The 27,889-nt window shown below is 38.2% G+C and overlaps 2 protein-coding genes across 2 annotated transcripts in view; both read right to left on the bottom strand.

Annotated features, from left to right (window-relative positions):
• LOC134536965 (death-associated protein kinase related-like) overlaps nucleotides 1-4,353 on the bottom strand; it is a 145,300-nt gene extending 140,947 nt beyond the window's left edge. Inside the window, exon 1 of the mRNA XM_063377079.1 lies at nucleotides 3,719-4,353. Within this exon, the coding sequence (XP_063233149.1) occupies nucleotides 3,719-3,864 (146 nt within the window). The 5' untranslated portion in view covers nucleotides 3,865-4,353. The remainder of the gene's footprint in view (nucleotides 1-3,718) is intronic.
• Nucleotides 4,354-9,972: 5,619 nt separating this feature from the next.
• Nucleotides 9,973-27,889, bottom strand: part of LOC134536966 (E3 ubiquitin-protein ligase HECW2-like) — a 165,185-nt gene continuing 147,268 nt past the window's right edge. The window contains 7 exon segments of the mRNA XM_063377080.1: nucleotides 9,973-14,247; nucleotides 15,849-16,047; nucleotides 17,846-18,044; nucleotides 19,490-19,685; nucleotides 21,179-21,277; nucleotides 23,860-24,126; nucleotides 26,043-26,261. Of these exon segments, the coding sequence (XP_063233150.1) occupies nucleotides 14,136-14,247; nucleotides 15,849-16,047; nucleotides 17,846-18,044; nucleotides 19,490-19,685; nucleotides 21,179-21,277; nucleotides 23,860-24,126; nucleotides 26,043-26,261 (1,291 nt within the window). The 3' untranslated portion in view covers nucleotides 9,973-14,135.

The raw sequence follows: 27,889 nt of genomic DNA on the forward strand, positions 1-27,889 counted from the left end.
ACCGAAAAATATCGTAAAGGGGACTAAAAATATACAAGGTCTAGTATGTTTTGCGGTAGCGGTATTTCATTTGTATAAAATAAGTATTTCCGTGACTAAAATTGTGTGATATGAAATAGAAAATAGGCCCACCAGGTCTAGTCTTATTTTGCAATAACGGTATTTAATTTTATGGATGTGACGCATTTCGAAATAATATAGTCTAGGTAAAGTGGAGTGGAATAGTCCCATACGGTCTATTATATTTTGCGATACCGGTATTTAATTTTTTTTTTGAAGTGAGACACTTAAAAATAATATTTTCTCTGTATCGTGAAGTGTAATAGAGTCCCGAGCTGTTTATTTTCTAAACTAACAACTGATCGCATAGCCTACAGTAAATTTCGATAGTCTAACAAGCGAAGTAATGTTATTACTATGGTGTAAGAACTGAGTACGTTAGTTAAAATATACAGTGGCTTTTAAATATATAGACTCTTGAGTGATGATGTTGTTTTGAGACTTTCCGGGACCATCCCTAGCTAGATAAGCGCGACCCTGTTTGTGGAAACATTTCAGTTCAAAATGACTGAATTGACAGTGGACTGTAGAATCCCGATTGAGTTTTTCACCAAATAAACTCGACCAGACTGAACCAAGATACGTCTCGACAACGAGGTCATTAGAGATGATAAAACAGGCACTGACAAGGAGTATGAGACAAGATTGGCCTTTGAAAGTCGAGGGACATGGGTAATTGTTCCGTATCACGTATCTAAGTTTATCCCATAATCCTGCCCGCATTATTATGTATGTAAACAGTGAACCTGTTATACAAGATGGTTGCAAGTTTAATTTAGTACGTTGAAAAAAACATGGCCATACAAAAACTAGAATACCACCATATAAAGAAATTATGTCTTTGTGGATTTTTTTTCCTTTCGTATTTTAACTTCCGGTAATAATGCATTATTTATATCACCGGTTTTTTTATGACCAGGATCTTTCGACGCACAGCTCAAATGCCAAAATGGAATTTACCAACACACTTCTAAAGGCCTCCACATACAATCAGTACGTTCTGAATTATCAGTTGGAACTGAAAAGTCGGAACTTCCGTGTGTGTGAAAGGACGGTGGACTGATCAGTCGGAATTGATGGAATGACGAATGGGGCTATTCTAGTTGGCGATATCATACACTCAAATTAGGAGGGAAGGATGTATGTAGATACTTGTAAGTACTAATTACACACGCAGTCACTGGATGATGGACAGCTACCTAAACAATGGGAGGAGGCAGTGGTGGTGTCTATTTTCAAGGGAGGTAGAGATAAGGCAAGACCAGAAATTATAGGCCTGTTAGCCTAACGTCGAGTGCAGGGACGGCGATGAAAAAACTGATAGTGAGGAATACGGAAGGAAAAATTTGAGAGCTGGAATGGATGGATGAGAGGCAACACTGCTTTAGAAAGGGATTCTCCTGTGAGATGCAGATGGCTGGACTGCTGGAGGACTTGGTGGAGGCAGTGGATGAGAGCAAACAGGTAGACGCAATCTTTGTTCATTTTGAGAAGGCGTTCGATATGCAACACAAGAAGGTGACGGAGAAGGTTGGTAGTCTGATACAGGACAGTAGGGTGGTGATTTGGACAGAGGACTTTCTGAGGGATAGGAAACCGCGGGTGAAGGTGGGAATGGAAACATCAGAAGAGGGGGACTTATCATCAGAGGTGCCGCAGGGGAGCGTTATGGGGCCCCTGCTGTTCCTAATCATGAGGAACGATGTTGGGGAGAAAATGGATAGCAAACTGACTGTTCGCTGATGACTGCGTGATCTATGAAACTGTGGGGGAAGCGGCACACATACAGGAAGACTTGAAGAAGCTGGAAGTTTGGTCGAGGGCAAATGGAATGGGGGTTAAATCCCAACAAAACGAAGGCGGTCAGATTCACAAGGAGAAGAAAAGTTGTGCCAATATATAGTTGGGAGAGGCAAGAGATTCAGGAGGTAGGGGAATAAAAGTACCTGGGAGTAACCCTACAGAGTGTTCTAGGTTGGGGAAAGAAGGTGCAGCGAGTGGTAGAGAAGGGGAGGAGAGGGCCGGGGTTGATTGCTAGGACACAGAACGGAGAGTAAAGGAGTATTTAATGTGGTGAGGCCAATGCTTGAATATGCGGCGGCAATTTGGGACCCATACCTAGGGATAGAAATCAAAGAACTGGAAATGGTGGAAGGCAGAGCGGCTAGATGGGCGATGGGTATGTGGCGGAGGAGTAAAGGGGTGAAGGTTGAGACGCATAGGCATTCTGTGATGATGGAGTTGGGGTGGGAAACGCTACATAGGAGGAGGAAAGAAGTGAGACTAAGTATTTTAGTTTGACAAGTGATTGGGGGGACGCTGGGTCTCAAGTTGAACAAAGGGGTGTATAGAGGGAGGAGGGATAATGGGTGGTAGATTCAGAGTGAGGAGAAGAACGGAAAGATACTGGATGTGAGAATAGGGAAGGACTTGAGGTAGAAATTTGAGAGTAGTAGTGTTGGGTGTGATTGGAAAGGGGGGAGGGGGAGTGAACTCCTTGCCACCGGGAGGAAACCCAATCGCAAGTTTATCAATCAATAAAGATGGCGTTGCGTAGTCATTACCACCCCTACTTTCTTCAGGAATAGGGGGTTTTGGTTTGGGAACAATAAACACACTATTTTTCGCGTATTTAATATTTTCACTATTATGCTTTTTCGGTATCGTAAAACAGAATAGACCGCGTGGAACGATATTCTACTTCACGATACCGATAAATTATTATTTCGAAATTCTCAATTGAAAAAAAAAAATTAAATATAGGTATCGCGAAATAAATTAGACCTGGTGGGACAGTATTCCACTCCACACAATTATTAATTCGAAACGTCTCATGTTAAGATAATTCAATATCGGTATCGCAAAATAGTATAGACTGATAGCTCGTCTCCACCCGATTCAGAATATATTAAGTTGCTAGCAAATTTTAAAATAGCTTATGCCAAAGCTAAATAAAAGCCAATAAATCATAAAAAAAAAAAACGTAAAAAAACAATGTTTCCCTAATGAAGATGTGTATTCAAAAATATAGTTTAAAGATTTTAAGGGGTTGGGTTGGCAACGTCAGGTACGAAGTCTTGTCAAACTTAATTTTCCAAATAGTAATTAAAATTAAAAAATTACCGGAAAAAGGAAAGAAACAAGAGCCTGAAGCAAGGCTACCGGTCATTTCAATATATGCGTCCCTAATAAAAATACAGACATGTAGAACACATTGCATATATAGGTCGCCTTTCGCATAATAAATAATAAAAATAAGTAATAACATTATTCAAAAGGAAAATTGGTACAGGTAGGTACTAAAGTTATTTTCACCGCCAATATAGCTATATCAATATCAGAAACTGCTAACAACAATGGTAGGTTCGTATTGAAATTTAAATGAAAGCTTACAAGCAGCTGAGCACAGCGTAAAGTGGCGGCTTCCTGTGTGCTCCCTTCCCCTTTTAAAAAACGAAGCGACCAGGCCAACTGTCATTACAGTATCAGCACTTCTACGCACGGGAACAAAAAAAAAAAGCCGTTTCGGACGGCGTGAACTCTCTATAACAGTCATTCATTTTCAACCATCTATAAATTAAATTTTGATTTAAACAGTACACGTGTTACACAAGCATAACATCATATAACTATTATTATTATTATTTCAAAAACTTACCGAGCAAACGGTGTCTGTTCTACATCGTACACGTTTGTGATGGGCTCCTTTTTGATCAGCTTCGGTAAACACTCTTCTTCGACACTCAAAAGCCCGCACTGTTCAGAATTGAAACAAATTCCGTCAATCAAATGTGTTTTCGACATGATAGCAGAATTGGGTACGCTAAATTAAAACACCACGGGTAACTGTCCAATTTATCTCCACATTTAAATTGTTCACATACAACAGTCACTCAACAATTTTGCTGAAAACTGTTAGCCTCCACCTTATTATTTAACTTGCCAAAGAAATTAAGCACTAACGTATCTGACTTTTAAACCGTATTTCCGTTACTTACGAATTAAAAAAAACGCTAAAACATTATCACGCTAACTTTTAACAAACCGTCACAATTAAGTCTGTAACCACATAGAGATTATAAACTGGAAATCAAAAAGTAACTTTAACTCAAGATAAACAAAACAAAATTAATCGAAACACAAACAATATGTCAAGAGCCTTTCATTTCCACCCGCCGCCGTAGATATTTACGAATCTACTGACTGGAACCCCCACCGTTACAACCAGCGCTGTAATCGCAAAGAAAACCAAGCAGCAATCAGAGCGCGTGCTGCTACCTATGCGGCCACTAGAGAAACTATCAGTCGTAAAGCAGTAAAGAGTGCTGGTGCTGCTACCTATGACGTATAACAAAATATTCTCAAGCAACAAGGCTACCAAAGTTGAACTGAATTTACCTACTTTTAAATCTTGTCTCACAAAATTGATTACTAATCTGAGATAGCTGAAACTTTTCAATGTCAATCTCAATTTGAAAATAAAATAATTCATCACATTGCTAGACGTAAAATTTTTACTTTCAGAGGTACCCCCCCCCCCCCCCCAATCCTAATGACCCCCCACCAACCCGAAATTTTTTGTTCCATTTTCTCAATGATTTTATAATATTATACTTTTTTAGTATTATCTTTTGTCACATTTTGCATTAATTAAAACTAATTTTCTAATAATAATAATTTTGGTCATATGCATGTGTGCACTTATTGTCGAAGCGGGGATAGGGACCATCCTGAACCGACAGATGCCCAACTGCTTTTGTTGAGGAAAGTGTGGGGTTGCCAATTTGATTTACAAAATCCCTTTCAATTATCAAAGCACCAGAAACGTATTTTCACATCAGAAGCTATAAGTATGTAAATTATATTTATATATATTTTTTTTCTCGTCTTTTGACAAACTCCCCCCCCCCCCCCCTGTAATTTTAATGACGCAGTCTGTGTCGTAACCCCCACCCCCATTGTGGGCACCCCTGTTTACTTTTGATGATTTTTGTGCATTTATTAACATCTGTAAAATTGAATCACATTATATTCATTTCGTACATAATAAAATTGATCTATGATTTGAAATTTTTTTATTTAAAATTTACATAGGAAATTATTTTACATGCAACGTTTATATTCTCATTAATTCAGTTACCTTTAAAATATCATCACCCACATGCTAGGTATTCGAAAACTTCAAGAATAGGTAACTGTGGCAACAAAAAGATGCAGTTTTCGCTGGACACGACTCTGATTGGCTTTTCATCCAAAATCCAACATTTTATAAATATTTATACATCTAGATACATTAGAAAACAAGTCTTGTGTTAGACATAAACCTCTTTAACAGAAACATGTTGTAAACTCCTTTCTATTCCTGGTTACTTTTTTTTTTTTTTTTTTTTCAGAACACAGTGGTGACTTCTGGCCGGGCAAGCCAAGTGACTGCCCAGGGCCCCGCGGTGGCACCCTTAGCACCAACGCACCTGATATACGAAATGTTTTGTCATTAAATTGTAGAATGTTATATCTAACTTTAACAATAAGAGTTTTTTTTTTTACAATTAAAGACTTCTCATTTGTCAATAAATATTGTTTTATAATACACATACGTAATAGTTATGTTTTTTGTCTTCAGTGTAACACCCCTCTCTCTCTTGTCTTTTTTTTTTTGTAACTTTATGTGGAGATTGCTAACTGCCTATACTCAATACAGAATTATACACCACATTGACTATTTCTGTACATTCAGGTCTCCATAATGAAAATATTGAGGTGACAAAACCAACCCCATAAATTGTGTGAAGTCATTCAGAGCTCATTGTTTTTATACTCTCGTCATTCATGCATTATGCGACCTTTCCGATCGTCGTAAGAGACGAGCGTTGAGGGCATGCTCTCTAGGCTTGCAAGCGCTCGGAGAGCTAGGCTGACCCACTCGCAGTGGCCGTTAGTGCTCAGAGCGATTTGCCGACCCCAGCTATTGAATTACTGTGCGAGATGACTTACCCAGTACCCTTGTGGAGATTTCTACTCGCAAAAAAAAAATCTAACGAGAGTAATTAAATAAATTAAACTTTTCTGCTTTATATAGGAATCTAGTTCATTAAAATCATACTGTAAAACTTGTTGTTTACGTAGCCTTCATGTCTATTAGTTCACCGGGATTATTATTCATCTCTTAATTTACCATAGTTATAAGTATACAAGACAACACTACATTAAAGACTACATCAGCTTTTCAGTAATGAAAATTTGCGGTTAAATTTGTACCTTCATATACAACACGAGCGGCCACTTATTCTTCGGTATTGCAGTACTAGTAGAAAATTATTTAGTCAAATGCAGTATAAAAATATTAGTGCTGCATGCTTTCATTTTGCTCAGAGCCCAGGGACTAAGCCAGAGGCAGTGGCGGATTCATAGGGAGGGCGCAGGGGGCGCGCGCCCCCCCCCCCCTTGACCAGGGCAGCCCAGCACCAAGCATGGTTCTTGGCCAGGGGAGGCCGCGCACCCGGCCGCGATGTTATACAATACACATTCATACACTTACCTTTAACGACTTCATGTCTTGGAAGCAGTTTGAATAATGTTTTATTAAGCTTTGCATGTGACTTGATTTGTTTTACACCAATAGCTCAAGATGAAAGAGAAATATTAAATTCCAGAAACTTTAGTTTTTCTGTAGTGATTTTGACATTTGTATACTGCACAATTGGCCATTTTAACTACATATATCACACAATTATGCACCAACAACAGCAAATATTCGGGCGAGACGTAAATGAAACGGATAGAGCTTGGAAAAAGATCTCTGGCTGCATCCAAGCAACCAACGTGACGTGACAAGGGAGTGTGTGGAAGAGGTAGACCTGCGCCCCCCCCCCCCCCCCCCCTTGAGATTTTTCTGTATCCGCCACTGGCCAGAGGAAAGGTTTGTGAAGCCCTGACCGCTCCCTTCCAGGTTTTCTTTAAGAATAAAAAAATATACAGAAACTTAGCTACTTAAATTTACAGAGAGATTATTTTTGAAAGATTGTCGTAATCCTTTGTGGGCTACAATAATATATTTCGTCTCCATTTTAGCCAGACATGCCTCATACTTCATACACAAAAGTGGCAGGAATGGAGTTTCAGATTGGTTTAGTATATTTAATACCGGTTTGCACTCTGTAACCATGGATATACCTACGTATTCATGTTATTTTATTATTATTTCATGAATTAGTGTTTATTTAATTCTTGAATATGTTAACTTGTCAATTTATATTGTCATAGTATTGAGTTTGTGTATTTGAGCAACCTAGGACTTAGCCAGATATGTTTTATCTATAAGTTTCCATTTTGACTATCTTCTGTTTATTTTCTCTACATATTTTTCTTGTTTAGTAAAATATTCAATTTTTAGCTATGCTACGCATCAATACACATTTCATTATCTTCACCTACACCTTTGCTAAGCTCACCAAGTAGGAATTTCTGAGTCTTCTAACATTTCTCTTAGGACGTTTGTTCCTTGAACTTGAATATTAATTTTTCCTTCGATAATCAAAAACAGAAATGGAATGTCCAGCCTAGACTTTGTACGTGGCAAGATGTCTTACAGTGCGTGTAGCAATCCGGATGGTCCAGGGACCCCGCATGGGGGAAAGAATGATACGTGACGACCACGATTTTAACTAGATTTCATCTGAAGTCCAAGTCTAGGACGTAGGATTTGCATTTTAATCAAACTTAGGTAGTTAAAACGGTATGATTGTACAACCGCGACGTGCGATGGCTGATGTTAGGTGCCTCAAGAAATCTTCAAACTTTCCCTAGTGAGACCAATCCTATTTTAGGAGTTTTCAGTCAACCCGAAGGAAGACAGCAGTGTTCCAGACTACAGCTTCTTACTTAAGTCATAGTGGTAGACACCTTTCTAGCTTCCGTTTCAGATGTCCTGAATCAACGACGGACAGGTCCAGAGGTCCTGAACCTCAGAATCTTCTGTTCATCTAGAAAGTTTATCTCATGGAACAAATATAGATCACCATATTTAGGCACCCAAAAATATGGTGAAGTGCGAAATTTGCAGAAAGCAACAAAATTCTGCAGTTTTTAAATTTTTTCCCGAAATTTCTCAACATAAAAAAGTTAAGTGCAGAACACACTTTTTTTTAGGAGATTTGATTGATGCCATTTCTGAAAATGACATGCCGAGGTCATAGATCTTAAACAAGGAAACAAATTTCAATAAAAAAGTTTTTTAAAATATATATCGAACATACTACATATTTTAATTACAGAGCCCATCAATTTTTATTTATGAATGCTACAAATGCAATAAGTTGCTCTTTGTGCTGTGTTATGTCTTGTATCTTCATATATGTATTTGGTTATTTAGGGGAGAAAAAATGAGAAAGGATGGCTTTGTTTACATTAAAGCTACATTGCATTTTAAGTTTACACATAGCTTTACGTATATTTCTTTCACTACTTAACATGTCACAAAAATTTCGTTTTTGAAATAGAAAAATAGTGTTTTACCAGTAAATATCCGAACAAAATTGAGAATACAGCATTAACCTATCATATTGTTTGTTTACGCTAACGTTTTAGCAGTCTTATAGGTTAGACCAAAAAATAATTGTTAATAGAATGTAAAAAAATGTTACAATGTTTTTAACATATGATTAACCCAATTTCCATGTTTTTATTTACTTTAGTTAAATCAAGAAATGTTCACAATGTGTAGGTTTTACCTTTTTTTGACAAAATATAGAGTTGATGTACTGCTTCAATTAGTACCTTCCAACAGATTTAATTATTTATCAGTAAGTTATTTAAATTGTTGGTTTAATTTAACAAAGTTATGGAGATGATATGTATATTTAATGAGATGGTTACTGAAATTGATAACCGTTTTTATTTTGTAAAAACAATCAGTAGTTCTGAAGAAAAAATTGCTTCAGTGGGGAGAAAACCTTGAAAATATTCTTTCTTAATATCCTGGCATGTTTTCAAATCATTCTACTAAAGTATTTTTATCATTTTATCAAATGCTTAGTTAGGTATAAATATAATATGATATTGTAAATTGAGTTGGTTGGTATTAGTTAGTGACATTTAAAATACTCTAAAATCATTATGGAATTACCAATTTAAAATGTAGCTAACAATCTAGCAAACAAACAAGTGCTATCAAGAAGCAACTGATATTTGTTGAAATTTTTTTTCTTGTACGTTATTTGATTTTTGACTCTTGACACCTAGATTCAGATTCGAGGGGTGGATTCGAGGCACTATTTGAAATTTGAATTCGAGATTCTGATTTGAGAAAATTGAGATTCGACCCATCACTAATTTTTACTCAACTAATGGAACATTTGAAAGCACAAAGTATAGATAAATACAACGAAGACACATTATTTCAACATAATTTTTTTTTTTAAGTTGTCATGATTTCAAGGAATTAGTATTTACAGAGTTTGTGTATGTTCTCAAATAACTTATTTTTATAGAAAAGTATTGTTCAAATTTAGTAATAAGGCAACTTTCTCTGATGTGCTGAATTCAAAACTTTACAATACATTAAGGAACTCAAAATAACTGCCTGTTAAATTATAACTTGATGTGTAAAACAGGAAACGGCTGCACCACATATTTCCCACAAAAAAAAGAGAAATAAACCTTTAACCCTTAAAAGTAAAATAAAAATACTTATCTAATTTCAAGTTTAAATATATGTAACAGAGTTATTTCATGATGCTCTTTCTAGCATATTCATTGGTAACTGCATGAAGCTTGTGCTTCTACAGTCATAAAAAATCACTGCAAGAACTCAGAGAACCTTCAAATGACATTTACATGAGAACATGCACATACAGCAGTAAGCATTTGGAACAATAGGTTCAGTGAAAAATTAAAAAAAATAAAAACAAGACAAACTGTAGTCTTAAATTTATTTGTTCATAACAAATGTTCTTTTCGTTTGTTGAATATATTATGACATGATGAAATTTTGATGACCAAGCATAAATTTCCCAAAAGTGAAACAAACATTGTAGATGATAAAGATATATGGCCCACATCAAGACAATTGTATGCACATACATAACGTGCATACCTATACGAGTATTAAATTAACAGCAAACAGTAGATGTGGCAAACGTGAAAGTGAGCAGTGTGTATCACTATTTCAGTCATACTCTCTTACAAACATGCAATAAATAAAAATACTGACTAGCACAGATAGTAGTGTCACTTCACAACTTAATAACATTACTCAACAGCAAATAAATATATCAACAGAAATATATTGAATATACGTATTTGATTACAATTACATTTTGTACAATCAATTGTCTGTCCATTTGAAATACACTACATTCAACACATAAAAAAACACTACAGTAACATGACAATATGTTCATTGTTCTAAACTAGCTTCTTAATTAAATAAATAAATTAAATAACACAAATCACTAAAACAGAGAAACAAGATAAAACCATCTATAACAGAAGTAGAAAAGAGAAGGATATGGGAAAGAGAGAAGTAGACTCATTAAATAACATAAATATCATGTAAATAACATTTAGAAGTTTTCTCATAATACTCATCAACACAATCTTAATATACTTAGTTATGTACTTCCTCAATATTTTATAATAAATATAGATGAATTTAATAAATGGGGAAAATAATTGGGAAAAAAAATAAAATAAAATTCTGTTAGGAATCAGAATAAATTTGTTTACCATTCTGGAATGTCAAACATAGGTACCTTATTTTTAGATAATTTCAAATACAAGACCATTATTGATTTGTAATTTGTGACTTGTATTTCAGATGTACAGGGTTGAAACCTATGCTATAACATATTTTTGCTTGCGAGTATTTTTTAATCTCAGTAAACATAAGCATTCTTTCTTTGAATCTAATAAGTATTATTACTGTTGCATTAATAATTTAAATACTACATATAACAATTATAAAACACTCACAACAAAAATATATTTTACAGGTAGAAAATCATAAAAACTAAAACCCACAACTCAATATTTTTAAAAAGTCACTTTAGTGATTGGATAAAGATAGTGTTACACAATAACTTTCGACCACATAGAAAACAAAAAGCACACGAGAGAATGGGAAAACGACATAAATGGCTTAAAGTCAAAACACTCACCAAAGAATTTACAATGCAAACTATGTGGTGGACGAGGGACTGCCAACTCAAGAAACGCTTGGTGCATTACGCAAACCCACGGTTGCTGGTCACAGCCCTGAGAGGTTCTCGTTTATCACAATGGCGAGTGAACAAAGCAAGCCCTCGGAGGCATCTTGGCGGGGTTGCCAGGCGTGGACTCGAGAAAACATCCTACAATACAATGCGACAATGTTGTCTTACAGGTTGAACATCGCAGCAGGGCAACCCGACCACTCAAGACGCGACCAAGTGCTAAACGATTCAACGTGGACGCAAATGAAAGTTTGACCCGATACTCGATACTTCACTCTTCTAATCACGTGTAAAATCTTTTGAAGGCAAGCTTTGGTTGGCCGGATTTACAGCAAACACGTCCACATTATAATAGTGTGCTCAAAAAAATTTTTTTTTCTGATCAAAAAACTTGCAGTTATCTGAAATAGCTTCATCTGAAATTCTTTAACTCTACAAAAAACCTAAGCTACAGCTGTGCCAATTTGAACATTTGTCAATAAATATTTAACTATCTTCTAGAATCAGTTAAATTAATGGCAAGGTGGGTCAAAACGTTTTACTGAATAGAAGAAATAGTTTACATAATCATAATAAGTATATAAAGCATTTTCTCCCCAGCTATTGTGGATTTATCAGATGATAAAAAAAAAGGCTACTATAAAGCTACAACATAAAGTAAAAGAAAAATTAATAAAATATACTTTTTTTGCATCACATATTGACACCAGTTTATTTTTTGATGTTTTGCATTGTTATCAGTCTAATGCGTTCTAGTAAATATAAGTTTAATTTAAAACTGTTAAATTTCATTTTCAAATTTTTTTCCACGACCAACGCTATTAAATTAATTATATGTACTAAGATTTTAGAGCCAGCAAAATAAATTTGTTTGATAAAAAAATTCTAAAATTTGATACAATCAGCATGTTAAATGAATTTTAATGAAATATAGAAATAAACGCTGGTGAAAGAATAATAAAACTCGTATTTAGCTACAGAAGAATTACACTGTAGTGAAATTGCATTCTGGCCATGTACGCATTGGCAGTGCAGATGATATCCATGACTTTGAGAGGGAATTATAACGTAGACTTCACGACGTAACTCAGCAATAACTGCACTGATGTGTGGCAATTGGCACACACCATGTAACCACTTCATTCACACTTCAAGCTTTTAAACAGCTACACAAAATACAGTTTGAAATACCTGCATATGTATCTAGTATGAGTCGTTACTGACATTAAGCATCAAATTGACACAGCCCTGACCTACAATATCTAAGTAGAGACTATTACTGTACATACATTTGTTTTAACTCTTATTACATCATATATTTTCCTTAATGCAGTAAATGTATTTTATTTTAGACCTGAATTTGAGTTAGTATCAGTTATAATATCTTCAATTGTATCATAATTATCTTAACATTGTAACTATTAGTTCAAAACTAAGATAGTGAAATATATTTTAATATTTTGATTTAAATTCATTGTATTGATTCTTATAAATAAAAGCACGGCATTTAATATTTAATATTACAAGGGAAGAAAACTGTGTAATCAAGTTTCCAAAGTTTTAAACGTGCCTTACCATTTTCGTTCACTCACAAATCTACACAAAAGTCATTGCCAAAACTTTAAAAAAAATCACAGTTTTGTGTATTCCTTTATATGGTAAAACCCCAAATTTAGACCCTTTGATTTCGTACATTTAAAGGTTTAATATTTGTGCAGGATACAATTTGATTACTTTAAACTATGTTTCAGTGCTTCGTCAATGTTACAATATAGCAGTGGCGATGAAAACAATAATTGGCAAATTAATTGTGATCAGCATCATACCTGGCACATAAATAATTTTATCTTTATTCAAGAAATGTTATCTGCTCCTTGGAGGAGAGTAAACAGGGGTTCCAATGTCCCACACTATGTACTTAACTGCACGCAAACGTAATTTTCATTCGGCTCTTAGTCTCTGTAGCAACATTCAGAAACGGTACTTCTACTGAGCGGTTCACTTCACTGGCCACAATATACTGACTTGATATAATAAATCACTTTTCTGAAGCTTCCAACAGGCTACAATCTGACGTAGGACAAATAACACCATACACACAAGTACCATGTCAATTAAAAAAAAAAACTGCACCTACAGCATTTTCGTGGCGATAAAATAAACATGGCAAGTACTCAAAAACTACACGTGTTAAAACACCCTTAAAAATATAAAATTTAACACAAATTGCTGATTCAGGGATGAAAAGGTCTTGTATTTTGACTAATTACGCAGGAACCGTCAAAAAAGTGACTGTTTGTACACAATATCCTAAAATAAAATTTGTAGAGAGCATATAGATAGTCAATAAATTACTTCACCATTAATTTAAAACACCAGAAAAGTCAATAATTTAGCACATTTTGGCTTATGACGGACGAGTTTTTCTACACACCCCTCATCAAATTCAGCTGAGGACGAACACATAGGAACATATTACATTAAAAAAAAAACTTTGGTTATAACGCAGCTGCCCGTAACGTGACAACACAACAAGAATAAATAACACTAACCAGAAATGACTCGCAAACAACTCGGACGCATAGGAGATGCCGAGATAAAAAACGTGCAGCGGATGAATCGACCTGCGTGGCGTGGGAGCACGAACTAGACTGACCAGAAGCAAGTTGTCACAGGAACGCAACATTGCGCAGCGTGGTGGGGGGGAAGCAAAAGCTAAACCACACATTCGTCCATCTTTGGTTTAAACTGCAGGAACCGCCCGCGTGAAGCGCGTGCTGCCACCACGTCGAAACACACTACTTCTCAGTCACAGCTGCCAACCTTCCCAGTTATGCAGCGACGAGTCTGCCGCGGCCCACGAGCTCACTCGATCCCGAAAGTGTTCGTCTCTTCGACGGCCAGCAACAGTTTCTCGTACAGGATTTCCGGCGTTGGGTACGGGGGAAGGTCCAAGCGGTTGAAACACGTGTGTGCTCTGAAAGACAAACACAAAGTTGTTGATAAAACAAGAGCAAACAGAAGAAAACACAGCATTCAAACTTTTAGAGTAAGGCTTTGACTGCCATGTTAGATTATTAAATTTTAACTTTTCTTCAAAGGTTCCACTACATAATCATTAAATTTTAAGTAACCTTAATGCAATTAGTTGGGCATAATTTTTATTTTTATTTTTATTATTATTTGCCTGACAATTACAATAGGGCATCTACAAATACCTGGTGAACCTTTTTTCAAAAATTGTTCAGGACCTTTAAATAAAGTTTTCTTACAATTTCTTTTTATCACAGGGTTGTGTTTGTATATAATAAGCAAAATTATATACAATACAATACAGGTCTATTGTGTGCAGGAATGTGCCAATTTTTTTTGTTATAAAGCTAAAATCTTTGCAGACATATTAGATTACACTATATAAATCAACAGTCTTAACATATTTATATATATAATGCCAGACTATCTCATGTACACTCAATAAAAACAATGATCTTATCTATACTTATTTAGAACTACAATTAACTAAATATGAAAACTATTACTTAAAAAATTCAAGTACTTTATAGTTAAAAAATTATTCCAGGTTATGTTTTGAAATGAAGAATGTTTTCACTAGAATTTTTAGCTGTCCTTTATTTGTCCAATTCACTACTTAGTCCCTTTATTTTCATATGATATGATTTTCAATGTAAATTTTTCTTGCTAATTTAATATTTTATTTGTTTTATTTCGATTTATCGTACAATTTAGTTTTTTGTTATTTTTTTTGTGTTTGAATGTATCTGTTTGAATGTGTTATGGTCACTGCAAGTACGCGTCACGTTAGCCCTACCGTGTGTCGGCCAATTGCGGATGTGCCTTCCTGCTGCGTATTACCCTCAGTTTGAGCTTACCTGCTCAAGGTGCCGCTGGGGTATGGGGAAGGGGGGGGGAAGCTTTCCTGCTCTTGATGCCAGTGGGTAGAAAAGGAGGGCAACTACTTAACTTCAGTCCGCATAAAATAAAAAAATTGGTTGTCTGTAAAGTCGGTTTACGGACGATAGTTTAACGTGACGTCATAACAAAACATTGATGAAATTATTGCATACTTTTATGAATAAAATTGAATCATTTTTATTGAATAATCACTATTTTGTATGGATACAAAGAAGGTGTAAAATGAAATCTACAATTTAATTGATAAATTTACTTTTATTTGCACTCATTAATTCAAATATGTTTATTACTTTAACAAAGAGATTATTTTAACTATAATTTTTATACATGTTTGCTATTTAACTTCATCCAATCTGTGTTATTTTGTTAAGGATAAGACGATGATAGGAAAAAAAAGGAAACGAATGGAAGTGTTTCAAGTTTAATGTGCCTCGAAACAGTCAAATCGATTGTTGTTCCAATTGAGTGGAAGAGAGATAGATGCGGCGCAAGCGTACAATGAGCGTAACGGGACACTGCGTAACGGGACACTTTTTCGTGCGTGCAGCCGGCGTTCATTGATTTATTAGACGTTGTCACGTCAAAATAAAAAATTGCAAAGAGCTCTAGAACGGGTGCCGGGAGGCCCGGGAGGAGACGACTCACCGGGGCAGGCTGTTGGGCTTCCCCCACTTCTCGACGCAGAACTTGCGCGGGCCCGTGCTGCCGCGCAGCGCGGAGAAGCCCTCGTACGGGATGCTGGACGTGCCCGTCACGAACTGCAGCAGCCGCAGCCGCTGCTCGTTGCTGAACCTCTCGATGGCCGTCCAGAACCACTGGATCACCGGGTGGTTGTCGTGGTAGCCTGTGGAAACCACGCCGCTGCACCTCCCCGTTCACAGCCAACCACTAACACCACCGCCGCTATATACTGCCAACCAATCATGGGCGGGCAAAAGACTGACACCTGGGAACGGCACCGCAAGTCTGAACATCCCCTCCCCCAATAAAATCTGGGTAACGAGACTTACCCCTTATGTACTCATAACCGACTCTAGACATTAGGATCAGATTCAGTTATTTATAGTTAGACATCCATCTCTTACGCTTCTGGGGAGGCACATTATCCTGTGCTCCCCTTCTGGATATGCCTCTGCAACCAAACAACTCGCTGTATGGGTCTAGACCTACATCAGGTGCTAAAATTAACTCCGATAATCTCACAGAATACTTAAAAGTTATAAATAATGGAACTTCAAATAATAAACTATTTTTGTTAGTGTTAAAATTGAACAGTCAGCTTGCTATATATAACTGCATAATGCACAGCTCCACTGCCAGAATTTTAAAAAAAAGAGAAAGAAGTAATATTTGTATAATGAACCCCCTTACAACCAAGATGGCCTCATAACTGTTTAAAAAGTACTAATACAAGATATATCTAGCGTAAGTAACTAAAAATTCCATCTTCTTTAATAACAAACATTTTTCCTATCCTTTACTTAAAAATATATTTCGAGGAAAAGATGCTAAAATAATTTTCTCATTTTTTTTTTTTAAATAGGCATAATGTTTTACACAATTAATGGAGTTTTTAAAAAAAAAGTATATTCACATCTGAATTTTAAAAAGTTTGTAGTAGAAATTGAACACTACAATAATAATGGAGGAGGTTGCTGACAAAACAATGACCAGATGGATGTGATTACAGAATATATGTGAATACGCAATCACCACCTTTTCCTACTGACTTTTAAATAATGGTTAATTTTTTAAATTTCTTAAATTGTTTAAGTATATATTACTTATGTGGTTGAATATTTTATACATCAGATTATATGATGACCAACACAGTTGTATGGCATTAAGGAAATGATTGATACCCCATTAAGAATGCAAAAAATACTATAGCTCATTTCTTTCAGAAACCAATTTGACAAAACATTTCTTGTGATTTAAGTGGCAAACATGCTCAAAATCTAACTGTTAGTATTCATGACAGGAAAAAATATGTTATTAACTTAACAGCCTCACTTATTTCCAACTCTTTAAAAAGAATTCCTTTATTACAAACTTAAATTTGGTCCCTTCAGTTTCGTCGTTTAGAGGTTTGCTGCACAATGATAAACATGTATTATTTTAAGGCTATGTTCCAAGAGTTGGGTAAACTCTCTAGGAATAAATAATTTTTCCTCAAAAGGAACAATAATCAAATCCCAATTTCAAAATACTGTGGCAAAAAAGTATAATTTTCCAAATAAAATTGTAACTATATAACAAATTAAAAAAAAAAAAAAATTCTTCTCGCTTAGTTTATAAACTCTATTTCAGTTTCATAAAAAAATTAATCTGATGTTTGAGCTTCTGAATTTTACATCCTAATTATAATAATTTTGAATTTCATCTATATTTCCATAAACTAATTGTATTTAGTAAATTACGTTTTTCAACATTGTTGCTCATCATTAGCACACACCAAACAAATTGTGTCACTTGTGTGGATGTTGTAAATTGCAAATATTATGCTGTAAAATGAAAGTAGAAAGTATTCACTATCCAGAACATTAGGTATACACATTCTGTAAGGAAACGCACAAACAAAACTCGCCACTCGTGCGACGCGAGCGCCAGTCCGCGAGAACGTCGAGGGGCGGGCAGTGTACCTGATCTGTACTCTGTGTTCTTGCGCCAGTCGGCCAGGTCGATCTCGGCCGTGCCCGCGATGACGAGCTCCAGCTCCCGCGCGTCGAACACCGACACCAGGCGGGGGTCCACCACCTCGTAGAAGCCCCGCACCAGGGACTCGGTCTGGTCCGCGACGCCCCTCTCCAGTCGCCAGCGCACCACGCGCTCCAGGTACTCCTGTCGGCACGCCCCGCGCTATGTGAGTCGTCGGCGTCGCAACCAGGGGGCGACACGTCCCCCCCCCCAATAATAAAAGTCTTCAATTTCGTCCCCTCCAATAATACATTTACTTTCGTAGTTATATTAAAAATTAATTTCTGTGATACAACCCATATGTTGCGCATGGTGCATTTAGTCCAATCGTGGTAACGAGAGCACTTTTTAATTCAATCTTCGTGTAAAATCAAAATCAGGTCCGATACCGAATACAGATATCATGTTAACTGTGTTTTTACAAAATTTGTTCTCTGAAAAAAAAATTTTTTTATAAAAAATATAATTATATATTGCAACCAACTATAATTAGAATATTTAGGAAAGAAAAATGCCTAAAAACCACCTTTTTGCACCTTCAAACCCCACATTTTCCCGGGGTAGGACCCCCCCCCCCCCCCCCCACGGCTTTTTTCCCCAGGGGATGGATATTCATCAACACTAAATCAATTGAAGTCCCCCCCCCCCCAAAAAAAAAAAATATATATCCTTGCGACGCCCATGCGTGAGTCACGTCTCGCGCGACAGCGGTGCAATTATCACTAGGAACAACAGACGCACTCAATCATCTCAAAGGGAGAATTGATTCAACAAAAGGATGTCTTCAAATACCTTGTGACTCAATTTTTAACAAATTTTTTTAATAAGAATATATATTACGATACTTTTTTAACTAAATGTATTTTAATGTATAGTGAACAAAAATAGTTCAAAAATAGGTAGTTTACAATAAAATATTTGAAAGATTCCTAAGAAGTGTTCACTATCCTATTCAATCTGTTTTAAAATAGCTATTTGTTTTCAGAACGTAATTAAAGGCAATCTGGGGGACTTCGACAGGAGTGAAAACTTAAAAACATTGTTTTTAAATGTGTAATATGACGTCATTTCTACGTCAAATGTACGTAAGAAAATGATTTTGGTACTACATCACTAGCAGGAATGTGCTGATTTTTACGTAAAAAAGGTAAACCATTTTTTGAGTTAATCTCCACATGATTTAACATGAACAGCATTCGCCTATTTCTACTCAATGTGTTACCATAAACTGAAGTGAGGCATCAAGAAACTTTTGTGTTTGTGTTTGTGAGTGTATTTCTATACCTCGCTCTATCTCAACTTATCTCTCCGTCTCTCTCTATATATATATCACTCTATCTCTGTCTCTTTTTTATATTTAAATAAATTGTGTCATGCATGCGCACTTATAACACAAAAAACAGACGAAGTGCCGCTATATAAAATGAAATAAACACATTTTTAGTGACTTCCGAAACCGTTACTGTTCGTTTTTTGTGACTTCAGTGACAGTTCCTTCAGTTCCGTTACTTTCTCCAAGGTTCCCACGACGTCTGCGACCTATCGACGCCCTGAACGACCGTCGCTATGTTCGGTCCGCGGACACGCACCTTCTTGTTCTTCTCGGTGACGTTGACGTTGCGGCCGCCCGGCTTGAGCTCGCGCTCCACCACCTGGCCGAACACCTCCTCGGTGACGGCGAAGGTGAGGTCCAGCAGGTCGCCCGTGATGTCGTTCTCCTTGATCCACAGCAGGCTCTGGTGGAATTCCGCGTCCAGCGACTCCAGGTCGCTCAGCGACACCGGCCTGCAACCCAGCCCCCTCCGTCGTTCCTCGTGCACTCTCTCGCCTCCCCGCACGGGGATGAAGACCTACCAAGATTGTGATGATTAATGACTGTAGTGTGTGTTTGTGTGTGTGTGTGTGTGTGTGTGTGTGTGTGTGTATGTCTTATATGCTTCATCCCTCACTTGGGAAGTAGACAACACGTAGATAGGGACCGGAAAAAAATCGCGGGTTCAAACGACCTCCAGGGATGAACTCCATATATTTCTTGCGTACACTAGGGTCGAATGCCACCCACTACTCATTGGCTGCTTGCTGTCTTGTGGAGACGTGTCCCGACGTAGCGGCCCGTGATTCGATAAAGCTTCGGTTTTGGGTGTTCCTCACTGGCCCAGAGTCGTCCAGGTTGAGTTGCGAGCCAATACAATAGCAAGAGGCAGCACTGAGGTATAACTATTTGTATTTCAGCCTTATCGCGAAATGAATTCGCGAATTTTTCCGGTCTCTACACATAGATGTGTGTAACAGAGAATTTTTTTTTTAATCGCAGAACTACACACACTCGAAACCTATTTATCAGTGTCTCTAACATTACAGAGATAACTTGGTTAACCAGGCTTCAATTAACAAAGGTTCCGTATTATTCCAGCCGACCTAAAGCGCCATTACCCTTGGAGACTGTTACACATTTGCTATGGGACATAGGAAATAATGAAACCGTTGTCGAAAGCTAAAAACAAAATATTAACATCAAAGCTATTATTTATTGGTTGGGCGAATTATGAAGTGACGTGAAAGAATCTACACAGAAGAAAAGCCGGAAAAACATCACACCCCAAAAATGATTCCACTGAGTCAACAGAAAACTGAGACTGTTCTCTTATTCTGTTGTGTTATTTGAGATTTTGCTTACCCGAGGATGCAAATGAACATGCATTTTAGTTTATAAATGCAACATAACTTCTCTTTTTTTACTCATATTTTTAACTTGTGGTAATTTGTTTGTTGATGACCTGTTAGTTGCTTATTGAAACATGAATTTACTAATAGAGGCAAATTAAATGTTTCCATCACGATGTTACGAACATTTCTTTGCAGCAGTTTGTATTTTCCGATGTTTGTAAAAGTAGCCATGCTTTAAATAAAGAAAGTTTATCGTTCTCATCTACCTTTACAACGCTGGTGATATATATATTTACAACGTCTTCGATTCAAGGAGCTTATTAAAAGTTTGGAGTGTACAGCTGGCATACGTAGCTAAGAAATGTAGTAGTACGAAAATTGAAAAAGGTACTGATGGATTTTTTAAGTTATGACAGGCATCTTTCATTTTTTCAATAACATCGGCCTGAAAATTAAAAAGAGTATCGAGAATTGGCAGAAACGCCGATCCAACTAAATATCAGTAAAATGGGCTTCTGCCGGTTCGTATCGGCACGGCTCTAGTGCGAAGCAGAGGGTGAACAATTGAGAGCCAACGAGATGGCACGAGAGTGGCAGCAGTGCGTACTCACAGCCTGAGCAGGGCCTTGTAGAAGGGGCGGGTGAAGAAGGCATCCAGAAGGTACTGGTGCACCAGGGCCAAGCCCAGGACACGCCCACTGAACCGGAACCTGCAACAAGAGCGACGGCGTTGCACTCACGGGACCGATGCGTCGGCGGAGCGACTGGGCAGAAGAAGGTGGGCACAGCAGAAAGGAACGTACATGACAAAGAGACAACGAAAGAAAATGTTTTTTCGGACATACGCCATTCCTAATTAAACTGTACCTACGTAATGAGAAACCTCAATAATGGAAAGAAGAAAAAAACTGTTTTGTTGTAACTGTCTCATTGTTGCCAGCCCGCCGTGTTCATCTGTGCTGTAATATTTTTCTAATTACTTCCAATGAATTTTTTTTTGATCTTTGACATTGACTAATTTTGGCTTGCCTTCTGGCTGTTTGCAAATTCAGCTATTTTGTTCATTACTGAGGTTCCGTATGAATTATAGCTTAACCAGCAATGGTGCATGTAAAAAAAAAAACTTAAATCAATCTTCACCATTGCAAGAATCATTCAAAGAAGATAAGAAAAGTAGGTTTTAAAAATCTACCCACATAACATGATGCCTATGGAAATTCATGTATGAAAAATGCTACTTTAAACAAAATTACTTGCGTTCTTTATTTAAAAGACAATGAAAATTATTTTTCACACTTTACAAGTGTTTCAAAAAAAAAAAAAAATTCAAAATACAGTAAAATAAAAAAAGAGGAATGTACATATAAAATAATAATAAACAGAAGTAAAATAAAGGGAAGGAACTATATATATATTTTTTAAACCAGTGAAATTTTAAACTTTAAATTGTTTTGTTGATCTAACTGGCTATACACATAAAAAATATTATTAATAATTTTAAATCATAAACAATGATAAAAAAAGTATAAAAACCATGCTTGAATAATTTTTTGAAATAAACAAATCTAAAAGTCTCAATAAATCATCATAGTCTAATACAATTTAAATTTTTTATATATATTTTTTTTTGTGAATGAGTCCCACAATGGTAACATATAATTTAAAAAAATAATCAAACTGAAATGTTGAATCAAATATCAAATTATTCATGAATACTAAATATAAAATTTTTCATGAATAATGTTTTTTGAGTACTCACAGACCCCTGAACAGAAGAGTAAAACCACTAAAATGTTATGACCTTGTGTCCATGCAAAATTTATTTTCTTTGTTATCTGTCTGTGAATATCTGTAACTGCAAATGGGTAGTTTTGTGTTCGTCTTACCTTAAATTAGCATAGTTACCAATATAATAATGTAGTACAAAAAGTATTTTACTGGTTTCCAAAAGCCCCATCAGAAATTATGTCATGGTTACGCACCAAGGTGAATTATGAAACATGATTACATTGTGGATCTTTCCATTGCATCACAGCGTAATGGCGTGGGAATGTGGAAAACTCCCAACACACAACACATACTGTTTCTCCCGCAAGAATAGCACAGGCAATGCCACTCTTGCCTGTAATTAACTTATTAAACAATTATTACAACAAAGACATCTATAAAATCACGCACTTTTGCCTCCTTTCAACAAAGCCTTACAAAGGTCATGATTTGATGGGCAAGTCAAAATTACTCATGATGTAATTAAATGCTTAAAAACAATGTATTGTGGTATAGCCAACATAAAAAACATTTCGAAAAAACATTTACACAGTATGTACATACAATTTTGTTTTGAAAGAGTAGCAGCATAAGAAATATTGAAAAAAATATATAATTACCGCCCTTGACACTGTGTTGTAATGTGTCAAAATTTCACTTAATAGGTATCTTGCATAACACAAAATGTAATTTTACAAAGCAAAGTGGTCCAATAATTTTTCCTGGTGTTATTTCCTTACTAGTGCATTTATGCATGCCTCATAAGTTTCTAGCTATTCTACACGAGCAAAAAATGAAAAGGCACAACCAAAGGAAGGTGCGAATAGGGGTGTATGCTGGGGTGGGGGTAGGGATAGATGAGAGGGGGATATATATCCCCCTTTCCCAGAAAAAAAAAAAAAAGGGGGTGTGGCTGGGTCATTGACACGGCCATGTGTTATACATGAATACATGTACGTAACAGATAATAATTTTCTATACAAAATATATAATACGCTATTTTATGCATGTTATAATGTTATAATGTTTGAACACTAAGAAGTCGCGTATAGGCCGACATTTTTGTTTATATATTTTTTTATTTTAACACCATATATATTCACTGTAAAACTATTTTACACTGTTTTAAATATGCAATCGATAGATTTTGACGAGAGCTTGAAACTGAAACGAACGTCGTAGCTTGTCCGAGTCAAAAAGTTATACTAAATGTAAATCTCGAAACGCAGCAAAATGACCTCAAAATAGCGGTGCTTCCCCCTCCACCGCGCACGATGCGTCGCAGTCCTCACTCAGCGTAACTAATTCTTTGATCCTTTAGCTATCCAGCGGTGCGATTAAATTTTTGTATGGAGATGATAGATATGTAGCTGCAACACTGAACTGTATCCCCCGATTTTGCTATCATTAGTTTGTTTTTAATTGCCTCCCACTACGGAAGCAATTTTAAAGATAAATTCACGTAAGAAAAAATCCTAAAAATATCCATCATTCCCACCACTAAACGTAGACTCGGGAGACTCACCACTCGTGGTGGTTGTCGACGAAGGCGGACATGGGCGACACCTGCACGGTGTACGTGTCGTTGGCGGAGTACTCGAACAGGCCGTAGTAGGGGTTGAACAGCTCCCGGGACAGCAGGAAGAAGAACTCGCGCGACGGCCCGCCGTAGTCCAGGCCCTCCTCGCGGTCGAACGTCACGTACAGCTTGCTCTTCTGCAGGTCCTTCTTGGAGGCCGCCATGATCTTGTTGAAGGCGTCCTCCAGCAGGTGGTCTCGCCGGATGTGCAGCCTGCGGACAGTACGCCGTCAGTTCCCCTCCCGAGACCACGACCACACCCAGAATAGAGTATCTACGATGGCGCGGTGCTGCCCGGCTCTCCCGTTCACGTCACTACTCCTCGCGACCAATAACCACGTGGAGCCACGTTTGTTTAAGTTGCGAATTCTTTAAAAAATAATTTTCAAGTACAAGGATGGCTAGTGTTCCATCATCACCTTGTGGTTTATTTCTATTACGCTAGTTCAAGTTCCCCCCGTGCATTGTGGAAGCCGCGGACGGATAGTGAAACGAAAACATCTAGCGGGTCCGTGATCCGTTTTTCCGCGTCATTGTGGGAACGACACAAGCCCTTCGCATGACCTGCAGACAAGCGGATGCCTGTCACAAGTTTGGCAAACTCATACACACTTTCAACGGATGGATTCATTTACATGGCTGGTTACGCCAGTCAACAAGAATACAAGCCTGTGGAATTTTTATTTTTTTTTCGCACAAATGGTTTGCGTAGTAAAATTGCGGCTTTTAATACTTAAGTCCAAACAATTCAGTCACCACACTGAATTCTTCAGAGATTTTGTTAATACAATATGAACGGAAACCAAAAAAACAAATAGTAAACATCATCGAAAAATAATGGGCTGTGGGGTGCACTGATTTGGGTAAGTGTTTTAACAAAAGTGTTTTTAAATTGATTGGCTAGTTTCGTGGAGCTGACAGACAAATGGACGAGCTAGTATTGGCTGTACGCGCACGCAGAGGCCAACACACAGTCCCGGGCTCCAGACCCAGAGTGAACGTTCTTAGCGGTAGGGTCTCCAAACACTCGGTGGCTCATGAACATGAAGCGTGCAGAGCTGTTGAGATCGAACCAACAACCCTCGCCACATGAGCGATACGCCAAGTCAGGCCATACTGGTTTCCTCCTATTAAGCATTGTACATCATATCACTCAAGGGCCAGGGAACATATGTGGGTTAGCAGTTGCACATACAACGATACATTACTATATTTTAATGCTAATTGAATAAACTACGAGAGGCTGGTTAAAGGGCATCTGTTATCAATTAAAGTATATCACAAGGGATTGGCGAATTGAGTTGGAGAAATAGACACTATCGAAGGCCCAGTCTCCCATGCCAAATTGGTTATTTTAATTTGTTATTACTACTAGTAAAGGATATTCAGATACCTCTCTTGCAGTCATTGTTGGATCACAAATTTACTCACCATATGTTTTAGAGTAACAATAAAAAAAGAACATCGTGGACTTCCATGCACATAAAAATTTTTACATCTCTACAAGTTTTCGGATCACTTTAACTTCAAATATGGTCGTCAGAAAACGCAAGACAAAACACAAGAAAGTTGGAAGCTAAACAATACTTTGGCGTTGCGTTATTGCGCCTTAATTCATAAACCGAGCCTCAAGGTGGGGGTCTCTCATACACAACACGTTCATTTTTTTTCCTCTCGTCACAACTAATGGCTAAGGGCTATTTCTGTCAAATTGAACACTACACGTCCTTTGAATTTGTCGTCTGATGACAATTGCAAACACACGTGCTATATATTCATGGCCTCCACATTCGATTACGGGCCCTGGACCCAGGATCGGAGACGACCCCTTCCCCCCAACCCAAAAATTTTACAGCCACGAGCTACATTATAATTGCACGGTTATTACTTACCTAGACTCTTTTTTAGAATGTTATTTAACCTGAAAATACAGGGTAAAATTATGGTTACTATTTTATAAGTCCAAACTAAGCTTTATTTATAAAATTATTTTACTTTAAAATAACCACAGCGAGTATGTATAATTATTTCACACACTGAGATAGGCCCGAGCCCTGGACCCACCCATGACTACTATATTATATCTCACACTTGGTAATCGCTAGCGAGGCACGTAAAGGGCCACTCACTTGAGCTTGCTGGGGCCCTGGCCGTAGCCCTTGGACTCCAGCTTGCGGTAGAAGTTGCGCAGCTTGGCCTCGAAGTCGCGGCGGTAGGGCGCCGGGGCCCGGGCGTTGGCCCGCGACAGGCCCGGGGACGCCTGCGGGGACAGCTGGGGCGAGCCCCGGGGAGAGCGCGCGGCCGGGGGCACCGCAGGCACGTAGCTCATGATCTCCTGCTCGAACAGGCTGCAAGCACACCACAAGCCACCGGCGTCACAACGGCCACCGGTCCGGAGCACGTACAGTGCAGGACAGCTGATCCGAGCACAAGTCCATTACCGACTGTTCAGATTACCTGTGCTGCAGTATAACAAGCATACCCCTCGTAGGTACACAGCCACCGGTCCGAGCAACGTACAGTTCAGGACAACTGATCCGAGCACAAGTCCATTACCGACTGTTCAGATTACCTGTGCTGCACTATAACAAGCATACCCCTCGCAGGTACACAGCCACCGGTCCGAGCAACGTACAGTTCAGGACAACTGATCCGAGCACAAGTCCATTACCGACTGTTCAGATTACCTGTGCTGCACTATAACAAGCATACCCCTCGCAGGTACACAGCCACCGGTCCGAGCAACGTACAGTTCAGGACAACTGATCCGAGCACAAGTCCATTACCGACTGTTCAGATTACCTGTGCTGCACTATAACAAGCATACCCCTCGCAGGTACACAGCCACCGGTCCGGAGCACGTACAGTTCAGGACAACTGATCCGAGCACAAGTCCATTACCGACTGTTCAGATTAGCTGTGCTGCAGTATAACAAGCATACCCCTCGCAGGTACACAGCCACCGGTCCGGAGCACGTACAGTGCAGGACAGCTGATCCGAGCACAAGTCCATTACCGACTGTTCAGATTACCTGTGCTGCACTATAACAAGCATACCCCTCGCAGGTACACAGCCACCGGTCCGAGCAACGTACAGTGCAGGACAGCTGATCCGAGCACAAGTCCATTACCGACTGTTCAGATTACCTGTGCTGCACTATAACAAGCATACCCCTCGCAGGTACACAGCCACCGGTCCGAGCAACGTACAGTGCAGGACAGCTGATCCGAGCACAAGTCCATTACCGACTGTTCAGATTACCTGTGCTGCACTATAACAAGCATACCCCTCGCAGGTACACAGCCACCGGTCCGGAGCACGTACAGTGCAGTACAGCTGATCCGAGCACAAGTCCATTACCGACTGTTCAGATTACCTGTGCTGCACTATAACAAGCATACCCCTCGCAGGTACACAGCCACCGGTCCGGAGCACGTACAGTGCAGGACAGCTGATCCGAGCACAAGTCCATTACCGACTGTTCAGATTAGCTGTGCTGCAGTATAACAAGCATACCCCTCGCAGGTACACAGCCACCGGTCCGGAGCACGTACAGTGCAGGACAGCTGATCCGAGCACAAGTCCATTACCGACTGTTCAGATTACCTGTGCTGCACTATAACAAGCATACCCCTCGCAGGTACACAGCCACCGGTCCGAGCAACGTACAGTGCAGGACAGCTGATCCGAGCACAAGTCCATTACCGACTGTTCAGATTACCTGTGCTGCAGTATAACAAGCATACCCCTCGCAGGTACACAGCCACCGGTCCGAGCAACGTACAGTTCAGGACAACTGATCCGAGCACAAGTCCATTACCGACTGTTCAGATTACCTGTGCTGCACTATAACAAGCATACCCCTCGCAGGTACACAGCCACCGGTCCGAGCAACGTACAGTGCAGGACAGCTGATCCGAGCACAAGTCCATTACCGACTGTTCAGATTAGCTGTGCTGCAGTATAACAAGCATA

Source organism: Bacillus rossius, chromosome 11 (assembly GCF_032445375.1).
Source record: "Bacillus rossius redtenbacheri isolate Brsri chromosome 11, Brsri_v3, whole genome shotgun sequence".
Taxonomy (NCBI): Eukaryota; Metazoa; Arthropoda; class Insecta; order Phasmatodea; family Bacillidae; genus Bacillus; species Bacillus rossius.